At 39.7% G+C, this 15020-nt stretch overlaps 1 protein-coding gene across 1 annotated transcript in view; it reads left to right on the plus strand.

Moving 5' to 3' along the window:
• PTPN14 (protein tyrosine phosphatase non-receptor type 14) overlaps window positions 1–15020 on the plus strand; it is a 185660-nt gene that overhangs the window by 126321 nt on the left and 44319 nt on the right. Inside the window, exons 5-11 of the mRNA XM_048843162.2 lie at window positions 607–674; window positions 3400–3470; window positions 3949–4036; window positions 7816–7904; window positions 10443–10530; window positions 11257–11339; window positions 14526–14583. Of these exons, the coding sequence (XP_048699119.2) occupies window positions 607–674; window positions 3400–3470; window positions 3949–4036; window positions 7816–7904; window positions 10443–10530; window positions 11257–11339; window positions 14526–14583 (545 nt within the window). The remainder of the gene's footprint in view (window positions 1–606; window positions 675–3399; window positions 3471–3948; window positions 4037–7815; window positions 7905–10442; window positions 10531–11256; window positions 11340–14525; window positions 14584–15020) is intronic.

Raw genomic sequence — 15020 nt, forward strand, 5'->3', positions numbered from 1 at the left:
CTTTTGGCTAGCCTGGTATATATCAGTCTGGGATGAGAAGGAAAATCCAAGTTTACTTAAAGCTCTGCATTGATATTGTTAATTTTCAAGGGATTTCAGCCTCCTGGGATGTTAAATCTAGCACCTTTCACATAGGTCTTTGTGGTGTTTTAGCAAAGGTTGAATGAAATGTTCAGGGCCAAACTGTACTATGTGTTAGGGGAGGATGGAAGCTATGAGGAGCAAATGCCTACCAGAAGCCACCCCATCTCTTTTGGGATGGCAGCAGCCAATGAGGCATCAGTATGGAGTAGCAATCCCCATGCTCCAAGGAGTGGGGCACTGAAAAAAAGGAGAGGATCCTTGTGTAATTGTGCCCAGATCAGTCTTTAACTGGTCTTTAGTGACACCATTAACTCAGGTATGGACATTAAAAAAAAAAAAAAAAAAAAAGATAGTTTTTTAAACTGGTGTTCAAGGCCTCAATCCTACAAACACTTTGGTTTCCATGGGAGAACTCACACACTTAAAAGTTAAGCATGTGAGTCAAACGTTCACAGGATTGAGGCTTTAGTATCCATGAAAAGTGCTATGTAATATGAGTAAATGTGATGTTGTTTTTTCCAGCGGATTTTGGTGACTATAATCAGTTTGAATCTCATGATTTCCTCCGAGAATATGTTCTGTTTCCTATGGTGAGTTACTTTTTTCCCCTCTTTATTTCATGGTCTCCTATGAGTAATTCCTCCATCCCTCAGAGGTGGTGGTGTTGATAGTTCAATGAAAAGAGCTAGTGCTAAATTTTTAAATGACTAAAGTAAGCTTTGCCTCCAAAGAGATTGTGTTTCATATGGTTTTAGCTAAACAACTACATTTACCATTACCAACTACATGAAGCATAAATTTAACCCTTTGTGAGCTCTATTCATGCTTATTTCTCCCCTAGGAACAGATTTCAGTAGAAGAAATATATTTACTTGAACAAAGTATAAAGTTATACAGCATTTAACATATTCCTGATGGGAGTCTGTGGGCAGTATTGCAATAAAAACAGTAAATAATAATGGGATGTGAGGACTGGCTCATATAACAAATGCAGACTTACAGAGCAAATCATGCAGTCCTTACTAAAGAAAAATTCCCACCAATATGGATCAGCCTCTTGCCTGAATAATAGGTGAATCAGGACTTCAGGGTTTGGCTCACAGTAAGTGTGCAGTAAAAGTTATTAAAATCTAAATCGAAACTATCGAATCTTTCAGATATTTAATGAACTATTTTATGTCCATTGATAAATTCTGCAGAGAAATGTAAAATTGCTGCCATAAGACAGAATGAGGTAAGATACCAGCTACTTTGACACCATAGCAATGAGCAATTGATGGGAGAATGAATAACTTTAACGAGCTCAACCTTCATAAAATTTCAACGATCAGGCTCTGTTCTTGACGTTCTTTCTGAGTTGAAATTAAATGTGTAGGGATTGTAAAGCTATAGGTGTTTTCATCAGACAGCAAGAGTGGCTGAGAAATGGCAATTGAATGTCAGTCATTGTGTGCTGGGAATTCAGAAGTATCTGAGAGAAAACTGCAAGTGGAGGGGGAAAATAACGAGCCTACGTAAGTGTAAGAAGCCATATGTTGTGTATGCCGTGGCAGATGGCGTTTAACTTCCACTGAGCAACGTATGTAGAGTGACTAGCAGAATTCTTGTTTTCATGAGGCCTTTTTTTTCTCATTTATTACTAGCTATTTTGGTGTTACTCCATGAGGGGTATTTTTTATCATATTGTGGGTAACAGCCTGGGGCAAGATTATGGCTGCACTGTGGACAGAGAGATGTGCAGTGCATCTACCACTGTGTGCCCACATTTCAAAAGACTGCACTCCTACTGAGCTTTTTCAATACACTGCAATTAGTTTTCTGTCAATAGAAAAAATAAAGATGGGTCTCAAAGTTTGGATGAACTTCTCCCTAGTTTGAGGGAGTTTGAATCCAGTGTTCTGGATTGATACCTTCTTTTTCCATTCCTGCCCTCTGTTGTTGTTTAGACTAGGTTGTTTGACTTCTGCTTTGCACATGCCATCACGCTGTCTCTTACCTACCTTTTATGTTGCTAATACTACTATTGTATTATTATGTGTTAGTTGTATTACCATAGTGCCTAGGAGCCTAGTCATGGGCCAGGGCCCCACTGTTCTAGGTGCTGCACAAGCATAGACATCCTCCAACGGCTGAAGAGGGGTATTGTTGCTGCCACTTCCAGCCGAAGCAGTTAGCCCTTGGAGCATGTTGTCCTCCAGCATTGAGTCACCTATTCTACTGCGTCCTTTCCCCGGGCAGGGTTAGGTAACATAAAGGTAAACCCCCCCTATACTAGCGCTGTAACCGCTGCCAACTGTTGTAGACTGCCCCAGTGCTAGAGCAGCGGTGAGGAGATTTGTGCAGCTCTTAGGAGTAGATGAGGTCTCAAAGTGGAACATTGATTTGCTGAAAAATACATTATTGCAGTGTGCTGGTGAATGGGGGAGGGGCAGCTGCATTTGGACTGTTTGATCTTGTGAGGCTACATTATGTGTCAAATGGCATTTCTTCAGTGAAAAGAACAAAGATATGTACATAGAACACCCCACAGGTGTGTAGCTGTGTACAGGCACGTACCATGTCATTTTTCATTAGCGTGATACCACTTTGACATTTTTCTGTGGCAGAAACAAATATTGCAGGGAGGCTCCATTGAGCAAGAAACAGGCAGTTTAGCCACATACAATACACACAGCCTTGAGGTGTATTTTTTTATATGAATATAATCACTTTGAGGTTTTGCTAGGTAACTTTTTAATTTTCCTTTCTTTTTTTTTTTTTTTTTTTGGCTTTGATTTTATGACCAAACTTCCTTTGTCCTGCCTCAATTGATTTCAGAATTATTCCTCCCATATACACACTAGCACATTTACAAAATGTACAACAATTTCCTCATCAACTGTGTGTTGAGAACACAAGGCAAACTCTACTATGCACTTAAAGGAAGAGCAAAGCTTTTGATCCTCCTTTTTTGAAACAGTTACTAAAAGAAAAGAGTTGGGTCTTTCTGTTCTGTATTTGGGAAGAAATTTCTAGCCCCCTTTTTGTTTTGAATTAACAATCTTCTTAAAATTTCCAATCTCCCCACCCCCCCCGCCCCGCCAAGTTTTCCCTGAAGCTCTGGTACCTTGCCCTCAGAAAATTTTTGGTAATAACAAACAAATCTAGATTTCCATTGCAATCAGTATTAGGTATCTTCATTGTCCTGCAAGCTTAAAGACATGTGGCAACCCTAAAACATACACCATCACAATGTGTCTGTTCTGTGTTTTGCTTTGTTTCTTTCCTGATTAGTATCCCTCAAGAAACAGAGTGTTCTTGTTTGTATTCTTATAGGACTGGACTCAAGATGAAGCAGTCCTGGAAGATCTGACTCAAAAGGTAGCTCAGGAACATAAAACTCATAGGTGAGTCCCAAAATGTTAAGATACAGGTCTGTTCTGTTTTCACTGGCAGTAGGAAACTGGTACATATGGCTATTCTTCTGCTACTTTAAGTTGGGTTTTTATTTAGTCTGTACAGAAAGTTTAATCAGCTTCTCACAAAATTTTACAAATATAAAATAGCCCTGGTTGCCAACCTGTTTTAGACATTGGAGTAGAAAGTGCCTCTTTGTCATATTGGTTGCTCCTCTCTAGATTTGGACTGTGCTTTCTACGTCCTACTAATGACAATATAGAGAATGAACTAAAATGTCTGTCTCCTCTTGATAATATAAGTAATGATCTGTTTTTTAATTATATTGTACATTTTCTTCAGAATCTCAGTAGTATCTAAAGTGAGTCAATCTAGATTATTCTGGCTCTGCCATTTTTTGGCTAGAACCTTTAATATGACTTGTTACACTGAACAATTTCTTGCTGTCTTATGTTGTTTTAATTGTAGTGGCGTACCAGCAGCAGAAGCTGAACTTATGTACATCAGTGAAGTGGAACGTCTGGAAGGGTTTGGACAGGAAAGCTTCCCTGTGAGGGTATGGGGCTCTAGTTACTATTATTTACATAGCCTTCTTACAACCCCCATCCAAAAAAAAAAAAAAAGAGACAATAGAGGGGTATATGGTGATGTGTGTGTATAACTCATGTTATTGTAAGCAATATGTGTACATCCAAATGAAGAATGAACCCTTTCATGTTCCAGAAGAGAGAGAGAGAGGAAGTGTTTTCTAACAGAGCAAGGATTCAAGATCTGGACATCTTGGGCCTGGTTGTTCACTATCTAGCACCTTGAGTTGTCCTATATACCTGTGCAAAGTCAGTGTAAAACATTGCCAGATTGGAATGGTAGTGCTTTAGATCCGTTTTGCACAGGGGTAAACGACTATATCAGGAGCACAGCAATGGAGAATCAGGGCCCTGATTTTATTCCAGCACTGCCATTGATTTTCTGAGTTACTGTTGTTAAAAGTCACTTAACTGCTGTATCTCAGTTTCCCCATTTGTGAAATGAATATAACAACTCTTGTTCACTTCACGGGAGAGTTGTGAGACTTTATTAGCTAAGGTAGGATGTTTAGATGTGGTTTGTATGACCGTACTAGCTTCTGTCAGCTGAACAGAAGCAAGGTAACGTTAGGCTAACAACTGTTGTGTTTTTTTTTTCAGGGTTCTTAAATATATTATTGTCCTTTTTATGTTGCATTCCCTTGAATTTTTAATTAGTTTTCCTTGTCTTAATGCCCCACGCTGCCATCTGCAACCTGGTTAAGTTTGAACAGCACATGTCACTATGGTCCACTGGGTGGCTAAAAAATTGAAGAACACTTTTAGCCTGTTCTGCAATTGCAAACTCTCCTTCTGTGGTTATTTGTTAGAAATACTGGACTGCTCAACAGTTCTCCTTGTCCCTGACCCCAGGCACTTCCTAGTAAAAGTGTTTTTCTGCCTCTCCTGCTACTGAGATTAAAAAATAAGAGAACCCTGAAGTTAGCCTGAAGGGACAAAAAAAAAACCAACCAGACTGGCTGATTGTACTTTGGATCTTGTGATGGCCTCCATTGAAGTTAATGGCTTTTTCACTGGAAGGCAGAAATTATGTGGTCTTCTGATGTCAAATCTTTATGCATCTAAAAGAAATGAAAGCTTTGTTCTGGGATTAATTCCCATTAAAACTCTAGACTGTGGCAACTTGTTTCTTTAACAGAATTTCTCATTCTGCCTTGTTGTTGTTGTTGGTTGCTGGGTGAAGCACCAATTGCATGCTCATACAGTGCAAGACGCAGAAAAAAACCACCACCCACCCAGGAGAGCTGGCAGGATAGATGTATGGACAAACATAGTGTATTGAGAGACCCTGGAGAAAGTTCTCTTTTGGAGATGGGCATTTGAGAGCTGATTCCTTTTTTCCTTCCTTTCTTCCTTCCTTCCCCACCTTTTAAAAAAAAATTAAAATAAAATCTTCACTATCTCTTTGCTTAGCTTAGCTCTTCCCATGATTAAGCGGAGAACGTCCAAACCACAGCAGATTTGGAGTATAATTTGAAGAATTCTGGTGTGTGCAGCATTGGGAATCTGCATGTACAGGGCTTGAAAAATGTACCAGACATCTACTTACTGGGGGATTAACCCTTGCTAGCTAGAAATAAATACAAAATGCATGTGTGGGGCACACTACCAGCGAATCTTTGGGACAAATCTAGACGTGTGTTCATCCACAGAGCCTGAGAATGAGAAGGTAGCTAGGATTTTGAACAGGGTGTTGTCTTGGACACTGCCAATGGTATTCATCTTTTTGTATTACCCTGTTGGTAGTAGGCATCTGATAAATTTGAAGCGCACCACTCTCCAGAAGCTGGAAGGGATACAGGATTCCCTCTCTTCTCAAAACAGCAGTCAGTGAAGAGAGATAGGTTAGAGAGGTCCACCCTCTATCTCTTTTCCAACATGTCCTGAATGGTGTGAGGATGCTGGGGAACAGAAGGGAGTCTCCTCTATTCCTTCCCCTTCAATCTGTTTTGGTCCCTCTGGCCCGTATACTGTGTGTGTCTCAGCCATGCCTGCCTCAGCTGCAGCTCATAGAATTCTCCCATAGCAGCAGCAGAGTGATGGTGTCACTGTGGCCCACCCAGCACTGAAAGTCATCTTAATTTCATGTTCTGAAGCTTTGCAAACCAGTAAGCAGCAGCTGAAGCACTTGGACTACCTGCCTACAGACTCAGGAAGACAACACTGCATCACTTCACATTTGGCTCATGTTGGATTTATCTCTTGGCAATCATAAGAGCTATAGACATATTTATTTTTGTAAAATCTTCAGAAATGTGATGGCGTAAGCACCAGCCCTCTCCAGGGAAAGCTTTCCTCTTGGCACTAGCAAGTGAATTTTTTCAGGTTTTGTATATGGGATGTCCCTGTTTGGCTATTGTATGCCATTCTGGACCATGTTAAATAAGAAGCACAAAGTGCCTATTCTGTACAAAATAGGAAAAACAAAAATGTTACTTTGTATTTCAAAGAACTGAATTCATGTTATCTTCAATAAATGAAGGTAATATTACTTATTGTAAAACTAATTCTTGATACACCTCTACCCCAATATAACGCGACCCGATATAACACGAATTCGGATAGAACGCGGTAAAGCAGCAGTCTGGGGGGTGGGATGCGTGCTCTGGCGGATCAGCGCGTCAGCATGTCTGGCTCCGATAGGCTGCTCTGAGCAGCATGTTAAGGGTGCTGGGCCGGGGCCGAGGGGTTGGATAAGGGGCAGAGGGGTTGGGTAGGGGGTGGGGTCCTGTGGGTGATTAGGGATGGGGGGGGTCTCTGGAGGGGGTGGTCAGGGGACAAGGAGCAGGGGGGCTTAGATAGGGAGTGGGGTCTTGGGAGGGCTGGTTAGGGGTGCGGGGTCTCTCGAGGGAGTAGTCAGGGGACAAGGAGGGGGACAAAGAGCAAGGGTGAGTACTGCATACACCGTGTTAGTTCTAACAAAAATGATTTGCTGACTATTAATAACGGAAATGCTCGAGGCCAAAGCAAGTTCGATATAACGCAGTTTCACCTATAACGCGGTAAGATTTTTTTTTTGCTCCCGAGGACCGCGTTATATCGGGATAGAGCTGTATTTATACAGTGGTTTACATCTTAGAAGCACTGTATAAATAGTCCTGTAAGGTAGGTAAGTATTATTTCTTTTAGAGAAGGGCAAATTGAGTCACAGAGGACCAGAGTTGCAAATACAGATCTCCTGTTTTGCATCCGCAGATTACAGGAATAATTCTTTTGGGATGCAATTTATGATTTAAATGTATGAGTACCAGATTGCATCCACAGATCAGATACTTAGACATCTAAGCTACCTAAATTGTGTCCCCGGGTATTTGCACCTATCAAAATGGAGGCCCATTTAAAACCAGTCTGAAAATCTGGCTCCAAAAGGTCAAGTGAATGGTCCAAATCCACATAGTATGAATTAAAATGCAGGAATTTCAGACTCTGTCTAGTGTTTATTCCACTAGAGCACACTAATTTCCCTTGTATTGCTCCATACAGTAATCCTTTTTAGCCACATGGCTTATATTCATATGACATTTATTTTGAATTACCGTGTAAATACCTTGTAAATAAGAAGCAATTGCTCTGCAGATTGTGGAGGTTTTTGGTTAGTTAATGTACAGACAGACTCTGAATGCCTGATGTGCTGTACATCTTAGGGGATGATTTTGATTTAAACATTTTATTGTAGTTCCATGGGCGTTCTTCATGTAAAACCAGTTTTTGTATTAATTAACTAAATGTTTATGTGGTTTTTGTGCAGGACAATCATGGAAATGATATGCATCTTGGCATTTTCTTCATGGGAATCTTCATAAAAAATAGAATTGGAAGGCCAGCAGTGATATACAGGTACCATCAAGAGACATCTGCTTTTAATGTGAATTCCTTTTACAGGAAGCTGTGCTTTTTTTCCAATGACTTCAGCATCAAGTGTGGCTTCAGTGGATCTGTTTCTGTGAGTAAAGGAGTACTGACATGAGTAAGGATTTTCAGGATTGGCCTCTTGGCCATAAAAGTCTATGCAGTAAAGGATAGTCTGTGATAGATGTCTGTGAATGGGGTTGATGTCTAGAGAGACAAGGCTATCATGTACACTTGAATTGCTTATGCGATTTTGATGCCTTTTCTCCTCTTGCCTTTCTAGGGTCAGTTTATGCTTAAATCACTTATTTTCTTGCACCTGAAAGCAAATACGTTAGACTTCAGTGGGGACTGCTAGCTGTGTACGCTTCCATAGGTCTGGAACTAGGGATGGTGGGGGTGCTGCAGCACCCTCTGGCTTGCAGTGGTTTCCACTATATCCAGGGTTTCCAGTTTGATTCAATGGCTCTCAGCACCCCCACTATGCAAATTGTTCCAGCACCCCAAAATCAGGTCACTTATAGGGATAAAGGAGCTGAATTTTAGGCTCATTTTTTAAATTCTTGACCATTGTCTTTTCTTTATGTGTGTGGCACTATGTTCATTTATGGAGCTATCTAAATAATAATGTGACAACAATCCATGAGAAACTAGGCTGAAATTAACTCATTTGGCATAGGACACTCAGCAGCCTTCAGATAAAGAGTTTCTGAGATCAGAATCTGGTAAAGTGATATCTGAATTTAAATTTGGCCCTTGTTTTTCTCATTGTGGGATTACCCAGTGTTGCTAATGCAAAATTTGAGCGTCTGGCCAAAGGATTGTTTTATTAATTCCAATTGTTTAAATTTTGTTTATCTTTTTGTTATTCTATCCAAAAAAACCCCAACTTTATTGCTCTATCAAAAAAAATGTAGCAAAAAGCTTCGAGTCAAATCGTTGCCTCTTTGAAGACAGCGGCAAAACTCCCATTGATTTCAGTGGAGCCAGGATTTCATCCGCCGTCCCCTTTTTTTTATTGTTTCTGTGGTCTCATGGGTAATTTTTGTTTATTTCATAGTTATCTTAGAATGATAAACCACAATCTGTGAGATTTGTTTCTGACCAGTGCTCTTGGTGTATGAATGTTTGTACAGCACTCATAGTAAAACAGATGTTTTAAGGAGTCATACTGTAGTTTTTAGCCAGTGGTTGGAGCTTTTTTTCAAAGACCTTAACATTTATTTTAAAGGGCTTAGATTATTTTTTCCAACATCATCAAGATTCCCATCTTTTTTTGCATTTTTCATGTATCTTTCATTTTTGAATGTGTAGATTTATGAAGAAATCAGAGTAGATTTCTTTTAAATTGTGCCATTCCCAAGATTTCTTGAAAATGTAGGTTGCAAAAGTAAGACACCTCTCAGATTATTTTTTTTTAAAGGTATAGATGTCCTCAGAAAATGCTTGCTTGTTCTGTTTCAGCATGCATTCCCATGCATGTAATGACAGGATGTATCCAAGTACATTTTCCAGAAGAGCAAATCATTTCTATCCCAGAAGTTTTCATGTGATGGACATAAATGACACCAACTAGTTGTAAAAAGGTCATAATAAACTGATCTTAATCAACCTGACAGTCACTGGAGGAAAGAATAAGTTAACACATGGCAAAAAAAAATTAGGAGCATAAAACACAAAATAGTAACATGGTATCTTTTGTTTGTATAAAAACAGTAATGGGTAAGGGCTTATCTACACAAACAATTAATTTGGGGCAAACTGGTGTGTGCATGTACCCTGGACTAGCCTGCTGTGAACTAACTGTCTATGTGGGCCCTGCTGATATTCATTAAAAATTCGTTAGTGCACTTTAGTCTCATTTCAAAAACGACTAGATCAAAGCACATTAACAAACTCTAGCGGTTTAGTGTAAACCCCTACCTATGCTGACAGGAGGGATTTTCCTGTCAGTGTAGGTAATCCACCTCCCCGAGAGGCAGTAGCTAGGTCGATGGGAAAAATTCTTCTGGCAACCTCTTGCTGTCTACACAGGGACTTATGTTGGTTTAACTACACTGCTCAGGGTATGGATTTTTCATGCCCCAACCAAGGTAGTTAAAGTGACCTAATTTTCTGGTATAGACTATGCGTCAATCTAGGAAATTTGGAAACAATTTTGAAAAAAAAATCCAACAAGAACTGTACATATTTCCCTGCCAGCTAGTCACAGTCAAATCGTAATTAAATTGTGACACAATGCAGTTCAGTTTACAATTAAGCATTCATATATTTCCAATTATATCTTTTATTGTAACCCTTAACATTGCTGTTTTTGAAGAATAAATGTTTTACTCTAAATTCTGCAGTGTTTCTGGGTGGCTTTTTCTTTAATCACAGCATGTGATTTTTTGCTGGCTGTGTTTCTTCATCAAACAGCATTTCTCACATAAAATGAACCTGCACGTTAACTATTACATTCCTAACATGTTGGTGAAATGTTTGACTGTGTGTCTTGGCAAAGTCAGCAGCATTTCTTTTCCACAGGTGGAATGATATTGGGAATATAGTACATAACAAGTCTTCAATCATCGTGGAGTTGATCAACAAAGACGAAACCGTGCTCTTTCACACAGTAAGCAAAGTACCTCAACAGTATCAACAGAAAAACTTTTCAGTATATCAGAAAGACTGAACTTCAAGTCCCAATATCTGAATAGAGCTGTGACCTCACTCCCCTGCATTTGGAGGGTGGCAATCACAAATTCAGTTGGTCACCTGCTCACCCTTTCCAACATTTCCATCACTTGTATTTGGAGGGTGAACTCCAATTTATTTTTTACTTTACAATGTACATAATACCTTCTAGACAGCCTGAAATCCACTCTGTTGGGAGCTCTGTGGACATGACTGCCTTTTGGATGAAATGTCCATGGCCCCTCACCACACCATGCTCTCATAGCTGCAGCTGCCTGAGCAATGGTGGAGCCTGTATACGTGCTCTCTGGAGCTCTAGGAGGGACTGTGCAGTGCTCTGAGAAAACTGCAACTCCCCATAACCCCCAACACAGGCCAGTGTGTAAATTACACAGCCTGGCTCTAACCATTCTTTTTGTTTTTTCACTGTCATTAGCAGCAAAGTGGCAGCGTGTAAAGACATGCTGATGCGTTTCAGTGGTCCAGGGTTTGAGGGCACTGCAGATGTTCTTGGCAGCTGACTTTGTGTGTGGCATCCCTTAAAAGGCATTATTGCTGTTGAATTTTTTAGAACGCGCTTTCGGTTGCTGAAATCAGTTCATTGTAATAGCAGCAGAGTGAATAATCAGATGGCTTTTCCAATTTTTCTTCTTGTGTTTTAAAGGATGATATTGAAAATGCAAAATATATTTCACGGCTGTTTGCTGCAAGGCATAAGTTTTACAAACAGAATAAAATCTGCACAGAGTGAGTATGCATATTTCAGATTTCTTTTTCAGTACACTGCATTGGAAGTGCTCTGATTTTTGGCTTGTCTGTCATTTAAAAAAAAAATTGTGCAATTACTCTTTACCCTCTCCCCTTTTTACTAAGATATAGCAAAGGAATAATTCCTGTACCATATGAGGCCTATGTATCACTATATGCCGCTTAAGTCTATTTTGAGCCCTTAGTAATGCACAGGCCTTGAGCTTGCCCTCTGCACAAAGGTGGATTTCACCCTAATGAAAGAGGAATGGGTGGAGCTTAGGTTGTATAGTGTAGGGACAAAGGCCAGTTTATTAGCTGCAAATATCTTTCAACATGTATCCACCTACTGGAGTGGAGAGTTGTGATTTTAGAGTTTGACATTTTTAGAATAATGCTAGGTTATAGAGCAATGCCATGCACTGAGAGAATTCTCTGTAAAGTATCCAACACATTGATTAGTTAACTGTAAAACTGCGAAGAAGCTCCCATCATCACCACAGTTCTGTTTACCCAGATGGACATCCATCTGTTTTGATGGGTGTTGTCATCTGTTGGAAAATGGAAGGCCAAAATAATGGAAGGAAAGACTAGAAGGTGTGTGGGGGAGTGTGTGCGCACATACCGAGCATAAAATAAATTTTCAAATGGGGTAAGTTAGTGGAGGGCTGATGAAGGGAACTCTAAATATAACCACTGCCTTATCACCCAAAGAAGAAGCTTGTAGTTGATCAGATTTCAAATGCTATCTACTATTCTTGGGAGTTGGACATGTTTCCAATATTTTATTTATTTCTTGGTAGAAATATGTTTGCACTTTCATAATCCAACATTGTGGATTTAATTTTGTTTTGAACTGTGTGATGTATTTGGTCACAGAAATCCCCTTTGGAACTGCCACCTGATGTGCTGGGACTACCTCTGAGCCCATTTTCCCTGCCAGCTTGGGACTTCAGTACCTTGCCGGGTTGTGCCAGACACTCTAGCCTGTTACAGACACAGACCCAGGACTGAACCACGTCCCACAGAAGCTGCAGGCTTAACTGAAAACAACTTAAGAAGTTTTCCCAGTTCCCAATGGGATCCAAACCCCAAATAAATCCATTTTACTCTGTATAAAGCTTATACATGGTAAACTCATAAATTGTTCGCCCTCTAACACAGAGAGAGAGATGCACAGCTGTTTGCTCCCCCAGGAATTGCTTGCTTGCTCTGGGTTAATTAATAAGTAAAAAGTGATTTTATTAAATATAAAAAGTAGGATTTAAGTGGTTCCAAGTAATAACAGACAGAACAAAGTAAATTACCAAGCAAAGTAAAATAATATACGCAAGTCTAAGCCTAATACAGTAAGAAACTAAATGCAGGTAAATCTCACTCTTAGTGATGTTCCAATAAGCTTCTTTTACAGACTAGACTTCCTCTTAATCTGGGTCCAGCAAACACTCACACCCCTGTAGTTATTGTCCTTTGTTCCAGTTTCTTTCAGGCATCTCTTTGGGGTGGAGAGGCTATCTTCTGAGACAGCTGAAGACAAAATGGAGGGATTTCCAGGGGCTTATATAGTCTCTCTCTTGTGGGTGGAAACCCCTCTCTTCCCCTGTGTAGAATTACAGCTACAAGATGGAGCTTTGGAGTCACATGGGCAAGTCGCATGTTCATGCATGACTCAGTTCTCTACAGGCTGAGCCATTGCTCAGATGTTAGCCTGAACGTTCCCAGGAACGCTCAGATGCGAATTGACATCTATCAAGGTCCATTGTTAGCCAAGTACTTCCATTTACTTGAATAACCCTTTCACACTATGTTGACCAAATCTGCCTTAGGTTCTTTCTACAGCAAACATTTTAAATAGAAGCATAGAGCCAACTCTCATGACTTCAGATATAAAAATGATAAATGTAGTAGAACATAACCTTTGCAAAGATGTGTTACATGAGATATCGAGCATAAAACATATTCCAATTATGTTATATTTACATTTATAAGCATATTTCTATAGAGCATTATGGAGTGCAACATCACACACAGTTTGAGGAGCAAGTTCAAAGGGAAGCTTCTGATTCTCTCCTCTAGAAAAACAAAAAGCAATGTGATGGCTAAAAGGTTAAAAAAAACTTTGAGCGGATCCTGGAGAGGAGCATATTTCTACTTTGAAACTATATACCAGGGTCAACACAGAAGATTCTCCTATTACAGTAAAGGCTGTTTAAATTCAGACTTCATAAGCAGTGGCGTTTGCTCAAGTTATTTATCCCTTGACATTGAGGGGTAGGTTCTCGGATACCATAAGTCCAGTATAGAGAGACACTTCAGATATATAACATCTAAAAACACTTGCATTTTTCTATTCTCAGATAAAAATAAGTAGCAAATGAAGTTGCTGAGAGAAATAAATAGAACTAAAATACAGTTACTAAGTTAACTGGTTTTGTCCTTGCACCACCATTTGTGTTAGAGTTACATGTATTGATAGCAAGCAACATATTGCAGTGTGTTTTCTGACTGAACACTTTTCCCAACTTCTGTGTTAAAATGACTCTGTTGTTGTTTGTATTTCCTCTGTGTGCATTTCCTCTAATCGCACATAACATCATTCACCAGATCAGAAATTCTAAGAGGAGAAATTCCACCTTTCCTCTCTACACGTAAGAACTATATTTCTGACTCCTCAAAGTTTTTTTTCTTTCCCCCTTCCTTTTTAAAGTATTCCCACTACATCTGGCTACTCCAACATTATACCTGCCTCCACTAGCTTTGTCCTTCAGCCAATCTTTCCTCTCTTGATCTGTGCACTGCCTTTTTGTGATTTGCTGTGACTTCTCCAAGATGCTCTCACTGTTTTTTCTGTTCACCTGTATCATCTTGAGAGCTGGCCCATGTTTCCTTAAGAGACGTCTACTTTTTACATTTGTCATTTTTAAACCAGAGTTTATTTTCTTTCCCTTGTTTCCAATTAGGCCAAATAGGATAATGTCCAGAAAGCATGTTTATTTTGGAATAAAAATACATCTATACTTAGAGCAGGAACTGAATTATTTCCATCTGTTTTATTTGATATAAATCTATCAATAAGGAATACCTTTCAGTATCTTAGGCTCATATTTTCCTCAGCCAGTCTTGAATCAGAATTTAAACTTTGTAGTAAGACCAGTTCCTAGTATCTCTCTCCACTTTTCCCCACAGACAATCAAGTTCTCCTCCCCCTATCAGACGGCGGCCCACCTGGAGTAGGTCATCCTTGGTATGTACTATAGTGCGGTCTTCAATAATAATGCTGGTACTGCTGATACAGGGATGGGGCAATACATGAGATGGGACATTTTCTAAAGTTCAAATATATTGATTGACTAGACATCGGCATTCTTGAAACTCATTCCTGCCATATCGCCTACAGCAATTGCGTTTGTTTAAATGGAACGAATTAGTACTACTGATTCTAAAACTTATAGGCCTTGGGGCTTTAATGTTTCTACTTGTCCTGCAAAAATGGAACATCTTTTCTGCAGGAATGCAGTGATGTTCAATGGGATTTGTCCTGCAGGGTAAGAAATCTCCTGCAAGTTGGGTAGAATTTGAAAAATCTATTACTGTATACGTAACGGAACCTCAAAACATACATACGCCAAAACTGAATCACTGCATGATTTTACAGTGTGTTGCCCTGAACCCTTCCTCCGT

This window comes from Caretta caretta, chromosome 3 (assembly GCF_965140235.1).
Source record: "Caretta caretta isolate rCarCar2 chromosome 3, rCarCar1.hap1, whole genome shotgun sequence".
Classification (NCBI taxonomy): Eukaryota; Metazoa; Chordata; order Testudines; family Cheloniidae; genus Caretta; species Caretta caretta.